The sequence below is a fragment of the Tachysurus vachellii genome, chromosome 4, assembly GCF_030014155.1.
Source record: "Tachysurus vachellii isolate PV-2020 chromosome 4, HZAU_Pvac_v1, whole genome shotgun sequence".
NCBI lineage: Eukaryota > Metazoa > Chordata > Actinopteri > Siluriformes > Bagridae > Tachysurus > Tachysurus vachellii.
In genome coordinates this window covers 30265640-30280639 of record NC_083463.1, presented here as the reverse complement: position 1 = coordinate 30280639, position 15000 = coordinate 30265640, and the positions used below count along the sequence as shown (strand labels likewise).

Sequence of the window (15000 nt, the reverse complement as noted above, 5' to 3'; positions counted from 1 at the left end):
GAACGGAATCGTACAGAGTAGAGATGTCAATTTTCACTTATAGAAAAGTTATAGAAAGAAAATGTTGCAAGTAACAATTTTTAAAATATTTATGTCAAGAACTGTGAAAGGCTGTATCTGCTTAAATATCCACAGCAATTAAGTTTACAGGCAAAAAGAAAGAAGTGTGAAATTGGAACAAACAACGATGATCAGGGATTGGTTGTTAGGAATGATGGTGATCATGGATTGGTTGTTTGGAACAACGATGATCAGGGATTGGTTGTTAGGAACGATGGTGATCATGGATTGGTTGTTTGGAACAACGATGGTGATCAGGTGTTGGTTGTTTGGAACAACGATGATCAGGGATTGGTTGTCGAGAACTACAGAACCCAGAGATTATTGTCGGTAACAACGATGATCAATGATTGGTTGTCGAGAACAATGGTGAACAAGGATTAGTTTCGGGAACAACGATGATCAGGGATTGGTAGTAGAGGACAATGAGGATCAGGGATTGGTTGTTTGGAACAGCAATGATCAGGGATTGGTTGTCAAGGACAATGATGATCAGGGATTGGTTGTCGGAAACAATGGTGGTCAGGGATTGGTTGTCTGGAACAATAATGATCAATGATTGGTTGTCGAGAACAACAATGATCAGTGATTGGTAGTCGAGGACAATGAGGATCAGGGATTGGTTGTTTGAAACAAAGACAATCAGGGATTGGTTGTTGTAAGCAATGATAATTAATAATTGCTTGTTAGGAACAGATGATTAGGGGTTAGTGGATGGGAAGATTGTGAGTTGGATAACCGTATCAAGTGCAGGTCAGTTGCTAAGGTCTGTTCATAAAATCACTATATTTGTCACAACGAACTTTTATAATACAAAGTTACTAAATGCCTCCAAAAAGTGCACACTGGACAGGTTTCTCTTACACATTCTGGCTGGCTAAATAGCATCACTTGGTATTTTTATTACACTTCAACCGTGGAATAATTAGTGAGGGAATATTTATCTAACATACTGTAGATCTTCTTTTATTCACTTTCACTTACAGACACTTTTAGCAGAGTGAAACCGCATCACGTTTCTTACAGATCAGTCAGAGCTTCTCCACAGTAGAACACTGTGAAGAAACAGGGTTGAGTCACTGGGATTGAGTGGGATTAAGCAAAAAAAAAAAAAAAAAAGATGTAAGGAAAACTGAAAGCCAAACTGTGATTCATGCTGTATGTAAAAATAAAATTGTTTTGTTTTTTTACACTGCTGGTGACAAACATGCACAATGGTGGCCAAAATCCCAGTTTGATAAACCACTAAATATATATTAGGATAAAAAGAGATATGTTTGTGTGCTATTTTAATACCATATGGCCAATTAGAGAAAAGAAAGCCGAGTGTCTTTGTGAAAAACATATAAGACTTCACCAGGAGAAAACTGTATTACTTAAATGTGTGGATTATAGACACACCCTAACATCGTCCATGCTGCCAAACCACACACACACACACACACACACAGGTCCATTGACACACTGTACCATGATGCGAGAGGATAATTTTTTCCACACACAGCTACATGTACACACTTCCTCTCCCGGTCTACACGCATCACTGACGACCTGCTTAATGCTGCATACTCAGACACCAGCCTTTGTCCCTTAACTCATCAGAAAGCCCTAAATAATAATATTAACATTAAAGCTATAATTATATCATAAAAAAGTTTATACACAGCCCATTATTTTCTGTCTACATTTACGGCATTTGGAAGTTTTTCAGGAACTTTGAAGACTCAGCTGTTTAGACATGTACAGTATAGGAAGATCATTCCATCCCCTATGTGCCAGAACAGAGAAGAGTCTTAACGAGTCCGGTTCTCTTACCCTGTGTGATGTTGAGACCAACCCGAGCTAAATCGACACGGCTGTGCAGCAGGTAAACCTACAGTTCAAAGCCATGTTTGATTCAATACTCAAATTCAAAAGTATTTTTTTACTGTGTTAAAAATCAGCTAATTTCCAACACCGTCAATCCAACTGTACTTACATTACTGGACAAATCATCACAAGAGGAACAGCAGTCATGGACTAATAAGTGACGTGACGTACGGCTAAGTACGGTGACCCATACTCAGAATTTGTTCTCTGCGTTTAACCCATCCAAAGTGCACACACACAGCAGTGAACACACACACACAACGTGAACACACACCCGGAGCAGTGGGCAGCCATTTAGGCTGCGGCGCCCGGGGAGCAGTTGGGGGGGTTCGGTGCCTTGCTCAAGGGCACCTCAGTCGTGGCCGGCCCGAGACTCGAACCCCCAACCTTAGGGCTAGGAGTCAGACTCTCTAACCATTAGGCCACGACTTCCCCAAACAATAATAATAATAATTAGTGTAGCTGTTGAAAGCAAGGTTGTCAGTCATACAGCCTGAGGTTTTACAAATTTTGAGTCGGTGTTGTTAAAAAAGTTTGTGTCTCTGTATTTCTGTTTGGGGAAAAAATACTCAGGGTCATAAACCCAGCGACCGAGGAACTAATTTAGTGGTATTGCTGCATTCACAGCAACAGGGGTAAAAACTTATGCAATCACTGCTTTTTATATTTGAACCTCACTGGAAAACATTTCAGTCGGTCTTTATTATTCTGAGCTCCCACACAAGCCCGAATCTTTTAACGGTGAAGAACTTGTTTCTTGTCACAAAGAAGTGTCTCCGTTTTGGGACAGCTGTAGTCCTACCTTGTCACTGTCCACTGTGTTTTGGGAGGTACGGGATGCGATGGAGATCGTGTCTGGCTGGCTGCTGGCGTCACCCTGACTGTCTGCGTCTTCGGTGGTTTCCCTGAATAATGGTATGTAAAATACAAACATGATAAACATCACTACAAAAAAAAATAAAACAGTCACATGACAGATTTCCAATGAGGTCCAGAGTTTGTTTTCTCCCGTATAATTATTTCTATATAACCACCATAAAGAGTTATTCATTAATTACACAACAATGAGATAAAATGGAAGTTAGGTTTTTAAATATAAAATAAAAGCCTCGTATCGAGGACCTCTTGCTGATGCTGCGCTGTCTGGATGGAGTTTTGGGAAGGTGAATGGGCTCCTTCAGCGCCCCCTTAAGGTGCACCGTCCTCTCTTGGATCACCTCTCGGATATTCCGGATCCACTCCTGCTTCACCTCCATACTGGACGCCTGCAGGAAAAGAGCGCGAGAGGAAGTCCAACAGAAAGGAGAGCGCACTACATCAACAAACACAGGCACAGGAGTTCCACAGCTAAACACAAACAAAACCAGACACAAACTTTACCTTCAGGATGGTTTTGCTGTCTGATGTCGGGGTTCGTCCGGCCCACAAAGCAAATTTACACGGGTCTCCTTCGATGTGCTCCGTCACTCCCAACTCGGATGTCTGTTAAATAGACCATTAACATTAATGGGAAAGTGATTTTAAATAATATAAATAAATGGGGAAAAACACGCTTTCAGATTATGATCAATTAAACAAAAAAATCATATGCAAATATCTATATGATAGAAAAGGTCAGATTAACTTAAAGAAAGATGTGTTTATAAGGAAATGGAGGAAAATAGGTGGAATATGTAAATAAACAGATGACTAATATATAGATAAGTGTTTGTTTATAATAGATGCTTGTGTTGATACATATGCATATATATATTAGAGATGACGTGACGTGACATACGGCTAAGTACGGTGACCCATACTCAGAATTCGTTCTCTGCATTTAACCCATCCAAAGTGCACACACACACAGCAGTGAACACACACACACACACCGTGAACACACACCCAGAGCAGTGGGCAGCCATTTATGCTGCGTCGCCCGGGGTGCAGTTGGGGGGGTTCGGTGCCTTGCTCAAGGGCACCTCAGTCTTGGTGTTGCCGGCCCGAGAATCGAACACACAACCTTAGGGTTAGGAGTCAAACTCTCTAACCATTAGGCCACGACTTCCAGCATTAGGTCATTATTTGTTTGTGGTTATTATTCTGATTGGAATTGAAGCAAGGCACATTTTCACCCTGTATGTATATATTTACCTGGGTTTATTTTTTATTTTTTTCAGTTAATATACATTTTAATTCATTCATAAAAAGAAGACAATTTAACAGAGTTTGAGTATAATAAAAGATTTGAAGTAACTGTCATTTTATGCAACTTGAAATATGTTTACAGTATATGACTACTCATAATAAAAAAAATAAAATAGTAAAAAAAAAGAGTAAATCTGTTGCTCTGACCTTCAATAAGATAAAAAAAATCTGTATATAATAAAAAAACACTGCACCAGCACCAGTTTATATGTAAAGACCAAACGCATACATAATTTAGATAGATAGATAGATAGATGGATAGATAGATAGATAGATAGATAGATAGATAGATAGATAGATAGATAGATAGATAGATAGATAGATAGATAGATAGATGGATAGATTATTGATCCCGGAGGAAATTCAAGACTACTTTATTTTTTTAAGATTACTTTAGCAAGATTACAAAGAATTGTATGCCTCTTTTTGACTTTTTCATACTTTTTTATCCATTTATTGTTACATGAAATGTAGTGGAACATCGTTTCGTTCTCTCACCAGCCTCTCGTTTTTCTCTCTTCAGAAGTTTACGAGTGGAAAAAAAGAGAGAACAGACTTCAGGAAGAGGATGCGTTTCTCAAAGGGTTTCTTGTGGTAACTGATACAAAGCGCTGATACGGTGGCCGAGAAGTGCAAAACACATGAACAAATCCGAAAACAAATGAACAAATCCAAAAACACATCAAAAAATCTGAAAACAAATTAACAAATCCGAAAACAAATTAACAAATCCGAAAACAAATTAACAAATCCGAAAACAAATGAACAAATCCAAAAACACATCAACAAATCCGAAAACAAATTAACAAATCCAAAAACACATCAAAAAATCTGAAAACAAATTAACAAATCCGAAAACACATTAACAAATCCGAAAACAAATTAACAAATCCGAAAACACATCAACAAATCCGAAAACAAATTAACAAATCCAAAAACACATCAAAAAATCTGAAAACAAATTAACAAATCCGAAAACACATTAACAAATCCGAAAACAAATTAACAAATCCGAAAACACATTAACAAATTAACAAACATCCGAAATTGTTTTCGGATTTGTTAATTTGTTTTGCACTTCCCGGCCACCGTACGCTGACACTGGAGACTCCTTACAATCTCCTGATAGAAAACTTCACAATATCAAATTGGACAGTTTGCAGTGTTTTTCAACACACTTATTATTAGACTTTGATTACGTGGAAGCTCCATCATACACTATACCTAAATCATTAAACATTAAACCAACGATCAACACTGAATAAAATTTTCAACACCTACTGACCAATCAGAATCAAGAATTCAACATCTGTACTATAAAGTCAAATATCTGATTCTCTCTACAACCTACCAGCAACTTGCTCTTATAGACGTATTTGGTGCGTCCGGACGAGTCCTTCATCTCTTTACTGAACACCAGAGAGATCTCGAAGAGGAAAAGGTGACGATCTCTTCCTTTGCGGATCAGAGATTTGGGGTCCCAAACCTGGAACGTGTCCTGGAGGATCAGCTCACCCTGAACCGCCAGGTTCTCATCAAAACCTAGAAACCAGAAGGACATCATCAGAGCGCGAATCAGTGAAAGTGATAATGATATCAGACTGAAAATCAGACAGAAAGAACATACAATGATACTTGAGTCATACTAAACATCATACGGAAATAAAAGCGTTAATAAAATGTAGAAAACAGTGAGCTCCTACCCTCCAGCATGCTCACGTGCATGGCGTCATTGGCTCGTTTCGGCACGCTCAACATCACCTCCAACCCTTCCTTAATCTCCCCTTTACCCTCTTCACAACAAGTCAACAACTCCTGTTCACACCCAGACACACACACACACCTTTAAAACACACTCTTCTGATCACAGCTCCTTTGTTGTCAGTATTGTTGAAGTTTCTCTCTGTACCTTAAGCAGCAGCTGATACTTGGTGATTCTCTGCACAGGTTTGATGAGGTAGGAGGAGATGGAGTTGGCCAGGCCGTGTCTTTTCTGGATCTCCTAAAAGCCATAACACACACGTGCACACACACACACACACACACACACACCAATGTTATAATATAGTGCTTTAATATAATGTTTATTCTCAAAATAAATAAATAAACAAACAACCAAACAAACAAATAAATAATGATAATTAATAAATAAAGAAACAAACAAATAATAAATAAATAAATATTAATTACAAATGAAATAGACAGAAAACAAGCAAAATGATGTACTCAAAGTATTATAAGTGTAAATTATAAATATATTTATTACATAATAAATTAAATCAAAAAAGCATAGAAAAAAACTAACTACTTTTCTCGCTTACAGTATTTGATTTTACAGAACGGGTAACGACGCTTTATTACTGTTTTAAAAAGCAGAATGCGTTTTCTGCAACAATTTGTCCATAACAATTGTTAGCAATAAATAAATAAATAAATAAATAAATAAATAAATAAATAAATAGATAGATAGATAGATAGATAGATAGATAGATAGATAGATAGATAGATAGATAGATAGATAGATAGATAGATAAATAAATAAATAAACATTTCAGTGCCATAATGTCCCTGACATTAATGTTTTATGCTAATAATTATTAATGAATGACATTAATAGTGTTTGGGTAATGACTCTATTTACACTCAGAGGTGTATGTACAAATGTTAAAGTTACGACTTGGTCTAAGATGAAGATGATTGAGCAGTGAGGATCTCAGGAAGCTCTCTGCTGCCATCTACACGTCTCGGTGCTCTTCATCCCCACATCATGTGGCCAAACTTTTTTCAATGAACAATAAAAAATTAAACTCACGTCGAAGAAGCGTCCAGCTTGCCCCTGAATCAGCTGGCTGGAGTCTGGCTTGTTTTTGCAGTACGTCACATACATGTGAAACTTATCAGCCTGAAGAAAGAAAAAAAACAACAGAAAAGAAAGAATAACTAACTGTCATTTTCTTATCCTATCCTAAACTGATGAAATTGCATTAGGTATGAAATGATGTTCATTTTACAGTAAAATAAATAAAACGCTTGCTGTTATAAAACAATAAACAAAGACTGAATTAAAATAAATACTGTACAGAAATCCCCCGGTATTTTATTTCACTAACACTTTCTATTTAATAAACAAACAACAAATCATACTTTTTTTTATCCATTTATAGTTGCTCTCTCTTTTTATTTTTTCTTAATTAATAAATAAATAAATTAATTAATTTATTAATTTATTAACCTAATGCAATTAATTAATTTATTTATTAATTTGTTTGTTTATTTATTTATTTATTAAAAAATAAATGGCTGAATTTTAGGGGACAAATCCGACAGGACATCATTAGTAACATGAGCTCTTACCCAAGTAACAAAACAATGACCGACGTCTTCAGGAAGCTGCTCGTAATTCTCCAGCTCTTTCAGAAATATGCTACAAACGACAGAAGTCAATATTGTCCTTCGTTTTCATTAGATATTTAGAGTAAAATCAAATAAGAATGATAAAAAAAAACAGTAATATTGAATGTAGAGTAATATACTTGTATAAAATCTATCTTAAGATAGAAGATATACTTGTTATGGAAATCGAAGATCTCCTGAATGTTCCCAAAGATGACGTGTTCCTTGTTGGCGATTCCCTGCGGGATCTCGTCCATGCCGCTGGTCATCTCCCACAGGAACGTCTGGAACGGCACAAGACGTCAGTTTGAACAGCTGATTGAAACCAAAACACTAAATGTAGATGTAGACAGCAATCACAGACAACACTAACACTAAAGAACCACAGATCATCAGATGCTGAGGAAAGTCCTCGCTATAATATTTCCCGTTATCATTTCTATTACAGCAGTGATGATTCTGATTCTGATAAACAGCCATTCTTGAAGAAAAGTGCTGACATTGGAGATTTGTCCCAAATATGGACAATGTCTCCTTATAAAGAAACTCTATTTATGAAGTGGACCTGCACATCAGTCCCTGTGAATCAGCGGTTGCTATGGAAACCTGTGATCTCCCTTGGAGCAAGAATTACTCAGCCGTTCATCTTATATATAACGAATAACGAATCAACATCATCTGACCAATCAGAATCGAGAATTCGGCAATTCGTTATTAAACGAAGCTGTTGGCAGAATACTAGAGTATATTAGATTTGTAAAGGAGTTAAACTCACCTCGAGACACTCCTGTAGATCTCTGACGTACGCTCTCTCGGTCTGAAGCAGCTCTGCCATGATGTACCTGCAGCAGAGAGAAAGTTTCACTGTACTGAGTTTCACTGAAAAAAAAACTAACTCTGTACTTTGACATATTGATCAGAGAAAGATTTTCCTCCAGGAACTAGCTGCCAAGAATTGTCTGATAAAAAAAAAAAAAACTTGACTGAGAGAACACACTGTCTGGAACTGATTCGGAAAAAGGAAGAAAAAACCGAACGACTGCATTTGATGGTCTTGCTCTTTCGGCTGCCTCACTCTTTCTTCCTGGCTGATTTTTTCTTCTCCTCGTTGACTTCGTGGTTGGGGTCGTTCAGGTTGACCTCCGGGTCGGTGTGGGTCAGGCTGGCGGGGATAATGTCCAGCTCCAGATCTTTGTAGTCCTGTCAGAGACAACACATTGTGCTGCGATAGACTGCTGTTAAAAATCTGAATCTTAGAACTGTAATAGAACCAATATGAAAGGGACGAATCAAAAGTAAAGGAAAATCTGAAAGTGAGTAAAAAGAAAAGGAGGATTTAAAGGGTTCAAGGAATTAATAGATATGGCATTTTTAATATAATTTGTTCTATTAGGTCATCATTGGTCCACAAGGGCCAACAGAATTTTAATCACATAAGATCATCTTACCCCTTGCAGTGACTATGACCCAACATTGGCTTTTGCTGTTCACAATAAACACTCAAATCTGATGCTAGACTGACAGCTTTCCAACCGCTTTTCTGTAGAAACTATTCCTTCATCCAAGACAAGTTCCTCACCTCTGAGCACAGCCCAAGTGCTCGGTCCAGACTAGAGCGGTACTGGCCCATGCGCTGAGAGAAGTCCCGGTAGCGTCTGTCCACGGTGGACACCCAGCGCTTCAGCTCGGCCACATGGACATGCCCTTTCTCCACCAGACTGCCAGCAAGCTGGATCAACAGCTTCACCTTCTCCTGGGTTTGCTGGAGGGGACATTAGACTGTACTCAGAGCACTAATTAAAAAAGGACTTACACCAGAAAAATCATAAAACCTCATTTTAGCTTGTTTGCTATTTAAAAATTGGATGGAAGAAAATCCATTCTATGAGCAAACATTTAAAATAGGGTCTCCATTGGTAGAGAAATGGTTCAGAAAACTGAGTCGGGACGACAAACAAAACAAACGTGTAGCCAATGAGCAGAAAGGGGCGTGTCTTGTCAATATGGGCGGAGAGAGTGTTCAGTGCGCATGCGTGACATCAGCAGAAAGCGGTTTTAACATTGACGTGGAGGATAAAAACAAAGAAAGAAAGAGAAGAAAGTCTTACGATAAGGTAAGAAGTAGGACGTGTTAATATAGGATCAGCTTTCCAGCGCTGGAGAGAACTGAAGGAGCAGGAAGTTGGTCACATATTCACAGACTGGAGTTTCCTGAGTCAATAACTCCTGAGCTAAACGCTGTTACTACACAAATAACACCTCTTTTCTATCGTAGTAATGTAGAGACGCAGCTACAACCGTGTTTTGTGTAGTAACAGTGTTTAGCTCAGGAGTTATTGACTCAGGGAAACTCCAATCTGTGAATATGTGACCAACTTTTTTCCTTCTCGATAGGTGAGTAACGTTGGTTTTGCTTTGTTACACAGAACTAATATATGCCTTTGTCCTTTACATGATTATGCCTGTGTGTCATTTTTGCTTGTTTGTTTATCTGCAGTCGTATTGTTCTTCCCTTCAGCTATGATAAAGACACGTTTCTTTCCATTAGTCGCCTGGGTTACGTATGTATGTGTGGGCGGAGCTATCAATACAGGGGTGGGACCCATTTGGGTTAAGGGTGTGTTTGTTTTGGTGATTTCAAATGTCAACATTGGCTTTCAAACAACGGAGACCCCACCTTTAAGGGCTGGAAAGCCTTAGCTTAGAAAGCACTAAATAAACAAAAAACTGCTGATTTAAACCATTTTCTTTCTTAAATTTGATATATAATCAAGTAGAAAGACAAGGTTTTCTATCAAAGAGCAGAACATTTTAAATCTCAACGTACCTTTGCAGAGACACGAAATTCCTCATAATCTTTGAGCAGTCCCTGAGTTTTCTCTGTGGTTTCACCTGGAGATGTGTGTGTGGATAAATACTGCTCACCTGTCTCCTGCAGCCAGTCCAACGCCTGAGCGTGGAAAAGAGAGAAGTGAGACTCACTCACTCACTCATTTTCTACCGTTTATCCGAACTACCTCGGGTCACGGGGAGCCTGTGCCTATCTCAGGCGTAATCGGGCATCAAGGCAGGATACACCCTGGACGGAGTGCCAACCCATCGCAGGGCACACACACACTCTCATTCACTCACACAATCACACACTACGGACAATTTTCCAGAAATGTTAATCAACCTACCATGCATGTCTTTGGACCGGGGGAGGAAACCAGAGTACCCGGAGGAAACCCCCGAGGCACGGGGAGAACATGCAAACTCCACACACACAAGGCGGAGGTGGGAATCGAACCCCCAACCCTGGAGGTGTGAGGCGAACGTGCTAACCACTAAGCCACCGTGCCCGCCGAGAAGTGAGACAAAATTCAATTTTAATCTTAATTTAATAACTAGTCCTTTACTCGTTAAAAATACATATTCTCATATTGCTGTCTGATCCGAAGAATGAAATACTTTGGGATGTTTTGTTACGGAAAAATTCAATCAAAGGCTGTTAGTGTAACTCAAGTTCATTTCACCGTCCCAGATATGATTAGTTTCCTACAATAACACAACCCCAAGGTTTTTATACCACGTGATTTTTAAAGGGAATCTGTTTCTGCCCTAATGACTAGAATTAACCAGAGTTGGATGTTCTGAGTTGAAATGGTTATTGATATTTAAATATTATTTATTTGAATATATTTAAAGACTCAGAAGAGCTACAGGAAAACTGAAGGTATGTCTGCGTGTAGCTGTCTGTTAGTGAGACCACCGTCAATGGCTTCTTTAATATAATATAATACAATATGATGATATTTAGGGGGCACGGTGGCTCGCCTCACACCTCCAGGGTTGGGGGTTCGATTCCCACCTCCACCTTGTGTGTGTGGAGTTTGCATGTTCTCCCCGTGCCTCGGGGGTTGCCTCCGGGTACTCCGGTTTCCTCCCCCGGTCCAAAGACATGCATGGTAGGTTGATTGGCATCTCTGGAAAATTGTCCGTAGTGTGTGATTGTGTGAGTGAATGAGAGTGTGTGTGTGCCCTGCGATGGGTTGGCACTCCGTCCAGGGTGTATCCTGCCTTGATGCCCGATGACGCCTGAGATCGGCACAGGCTCCCCGTGACCCGAGGTAGTTCGGATAAGCGGTAGAAAATGAATGAATGATGATATTTAAACCACACTTAACACTCCAAGTGTCCTTTAAATCATAAATCTCCTCTTCACCTGCTTGACATGACGTTCAAACAGCACATACTGCTGACACTGGTCCAAGCGCTTCTTCTTCTGCGTCCAGAAATGCAGGACGCGATTCTCTCTCTGGAGCAGCTCGCTCAGGATGGCTATCACAACACACACACAGATTATATAACACACAGAAACACATACACATGCTGTATGAAAGCATGCTTGTTTAAAGGAAACGTGCACCAGGCTGTGGGATATTTCAGCCGAGCTTTGATGACCGACCTTTGACTTGTGTCTCAGGTGCTCGGTTGTGGCTGGTGACCCCTGACATGCTCACGTTATTGCGGTGGATGTACTTCAGAAAGACCTCTGCGTTCCGGCGGGCTAGAGTGCAGGCCTGCACGCAAAAACCGACAGACACACAACTGTCTGATAGCTATAGAGTCTGAGATCCTGGAGTGCTGCTTTTCTACATTTAACCCACATGGCTTTATACACATGTAATAATACTAATAATAACCTTCTATATTCTATAGCACCTTTAAAAAGTACATCTCAAAGCGCTTTACAAAAACAAATAAAACAACAAATATACACCACATAATGTAAAGATTAAAATTAAAACAACAAAAATAGACTATAAAATAAGCACAATGTAAAATTACAATTAGTCAACTAGATTTGTAAAGTTCGTCGCGACAAACTTTAATGTTGGCTTTAACGATGCAAGTATTCGTAACGGATGGTGCTTTTTGGAGGCAAGTGGACATAAGGTTTAGTGTTGCTTTTGGAGGCAAGTGGACAGAAAGCTAGGTTGCCAAAACATTTGGAGGTAAGCGGAGACAAGCATGTGACATCATCAGAATACACGTGAGGAAGTTCCCCTCATTGTTCTGAGTGTTTTGATATGTCACATGTCCATGTTGTAAAAAGTTTTTTGATTTTGCATATTTTAGGGGCGGGGCTGCGGGACATCCGAAAGGCCAATCGATACACCAGTTTAAACCTTTGTTCAGAGTATCACCCTAAAGGAGCTGGCCGAGTTTGGTGTAGATAGTTCGAAAGCTTGCCGAGTTATAAACCTCCAAAATTTATAATGGGAGTCTATGGGAAAAAAGGCCACTTTGAGACCCGGTACCGGAAGTACAGATCCTTGATGCTAGCGCTTAGAAGTAAGGATCTGTAGAGCAGATCCTTGATGCTAGCACTTAGAAGAAAGGATCTGTAGAGCAGATCCTTGATCCTAGCGCTTAGAAGAAAGGATCTGTAGAGCAGATCCTTGATGCTAGCGCTTAGAAGAAAGGATCTGTAGAGCAGATCCTTGATCCTAGCGCTTAGAAGAAAGGATCTGTAGAGCAGATCCTTGATGCTGGCGCTTAGAAGAAAGGATCTGTAGAGCAGATCCTTGATGCTAGCTCTTAGAAGAAAGGATCTGTAGAGCAGAACCTTGATGCTAGCGCTTAGAAGAAAGGATCTGTAGAGCAGATCCTTGATGCTAGCACTTAGAAGAAAGGATCTGTAGAGCAGATCCTTGATGCTAGCTCTTAGAAGAAAGGATCTGTAGAGCAGATCCTTGATGCTAGCGCTTAGAAGAAAGGATCTGTAGAGCAGATCCTTGATGCTAGCGCTTAGAAGAAAGGATCTGTAGAGCAGATCCTTGATGCTAGCGCTTAGAAGAAAGCTTAATCTTTTTTTCTTCAGATTTTTCACCCCCACTTTGGTCTTCTAATTCCCACCACCTAGCTAACTCTCCCTTATACAACACAAGAGGGTGGGGTAAACACTTGCTTTCATCCAGACAGACAGACTGTTTGCCCTCTTCCTCATACAGACGTCTGTGTTTGGTTAGTGTTGCCCCAAGTACAGGAAACGGAGCTGAAAAAAGAAGTCAATTCAAAAAGAAATAAACAAAAAAAAGGTAGCTACACCTAAAAAGCAAATACATCACAAACAATGAAATAAACCATTAAGAATAATAAACTATTAAACCACAAAGACTAGATTTTAAAAACTCAAATAACTCAAATGTTTTCCTTTCTGTCTTCAACCTTGTAAATTGCTTGGAAGTTTTTCCCCCAGACTCAAATAAAATCCTTGCCATCCTCAGTCATTTTTTTAATCAGAAATATGCTCCAGGATTCATCAATTTCTTATAATGAATTTTAAGAAATATCATTTGAAATCCTAACATTTTCTTTTCTACCATTACACGAAGGCAATAGGCGTCTCTGAATAGTTCGTCCCAGAATAACTCGTCCCAAAATAGCTGACACGTCTTACAGGTCGCTATGGAAACGTGACAGACAGTGATGTTTCGGATCTGCCCTGCCCTCTAGTGCATATCGCATCCTAACTTATGTTTTTTAAAAACAATATCTAATAAAAATGATGAATTCTTTATCATGGATGTCTGGACAGACTCGTTTTTTACACATTTCTACATGCTTTCAAACCTTTTGGATGGGAGAAACACGCCGGTGCACAATTAAAAGTAATTTTACAGAAGCATTTGTATGGATTGTAAAGCGCAGACGTGTTATAGGCTCTCAGCCAAGCAGAGGCAGGTGTATAAGCACATGAGCAGTGTGTTCGTGTACAGTATGTGTATGTGAGTGTGAATAAACACATGAGTAATGTGTTTGTGTGTGTGTGTGTGTGTGCATGTGTGTGTGTGTGTGTGTGTGCGTGTGTGTGTGTGTGCGTGTGTGTGTGTGCATGTGTGTGTTTAACCTTGAGAAAGGCCTCTTTTTGTTCCAGGTGCTTGCTGATGAGTGGAGCCACGTGGTCCGTGTCTGACGTAGAGCCCAGTTTGTCGTGCGCTCCACACCAGTCCTCCTCCCTCCTGTACTCCTGCTCCAGACTCTCCAACACGTTACACACCTGAGTGGGTCAGACACACACACACACACACATACACAAACACACACATCAAGTAAGAAAACATTTAACAACCAAACATAAACTAACGTCAATTCGGTTCAGGTATCTGTTCTACATTTCTCAATAATTATGTTGAATCTTTCTTCAATATTGTTTGTACACTGTTCACCCCTTTGACACACACACACACACACACACTCCTCCACACTCCTTCACATCGCACCTGCTCGGAGGTCTTATAGAAGGCCACAGAGGCGTTGACTAGCTTGAGTCGATCCTCCATTTTCAGCATGAGGGTCTGCCAGTGCAGCGCCACGGTCTCGGCGCAGGCTCGGACGGCGTCCGGGTCGTAATGACCGGCCTGCAGCATCATCTCAGCTCTCTGCTGCAGCTGGAGAGCGCTCTGATGTGTCCTCTGCAGGGAATCTGCATGGAGAAGAGACTGG

General features: G+C 39.8%; 1 protein-coding gene across 2 annotated transcripts in view; it reads right to left on the bottom strand.

Moving 5' to 3' along the window:
* Nucleotides 1–15000, bottom strand: part of kalrnb (kalirin RhoGEF kinase b) — a 73543-nt gene that overhangs the window by 22345 nt on the left and 36198 nt on the right. For both annotated transcript variants that reach the window (XM_060868817.1, XM_060868815.1), the window contains exons 17-33: nucleotides 14778–14996; nucleotides 14405–14554; nucleotides 11957–12071; nucleotides 11714–11829; nucleotides 10337–10459; nucleotides 9089–9271; nucleotides 8585–8709; nucleotides 8285–8351; nucleotides 7684–7793; nucleotides 7471–7540; nucleotides 6929–7018; nucleotides 6026–6118; nucleotides 5820–5931; nucleotides 5468–5658; nucleotides 3310–3411; nucleotides 3052–3194; nucleotides 2732–2834 (exon numbers count right to left, since the gene is read on the bottom strand). In XM_060868817.1, the coding sequence (XP_060724800.1) occupies nucleotides 2732–2834; nucleotides 3052–3194; nucleotides 3310–3411; nucleotides 5468–5658; nucleotides 5820–5931; nucleotides 6026–6118; nucleotides 6929–7018; nucleotides 7471–7540; nucleotides 7684–7793; nucleotides 8285–8351; nucleotides 8585–8709; nucleotides 9089–9271; nucleotides 10337–10459; nucleotides 11714–11829; nucleotides 11957–12071; nucleotides 14405–14554; nucleotides 14778–14996 (2112 nt within the window). The remainder of the gene's footprint in view (nucleotides 1–2731; nucleotides 2835–3051; nucleotides 3195–3309; nucleotides 3412–5467; nucleotides 5659–5819; nucleotides 5932–6025; nucleotides 6119–6928; nucleotides 7019–7470; nucleotides 7541–7683; nucleotides 7794–8284; nucleotides 8352–8584; nucleotides 8710–9088; nucleotides 9272–10336; nucleotides 10460–11713; nucleotides 11830–11956; nucleotides 12072–14404; nucleotides 14555–14777; nucleotides 14997–15000) is intronic.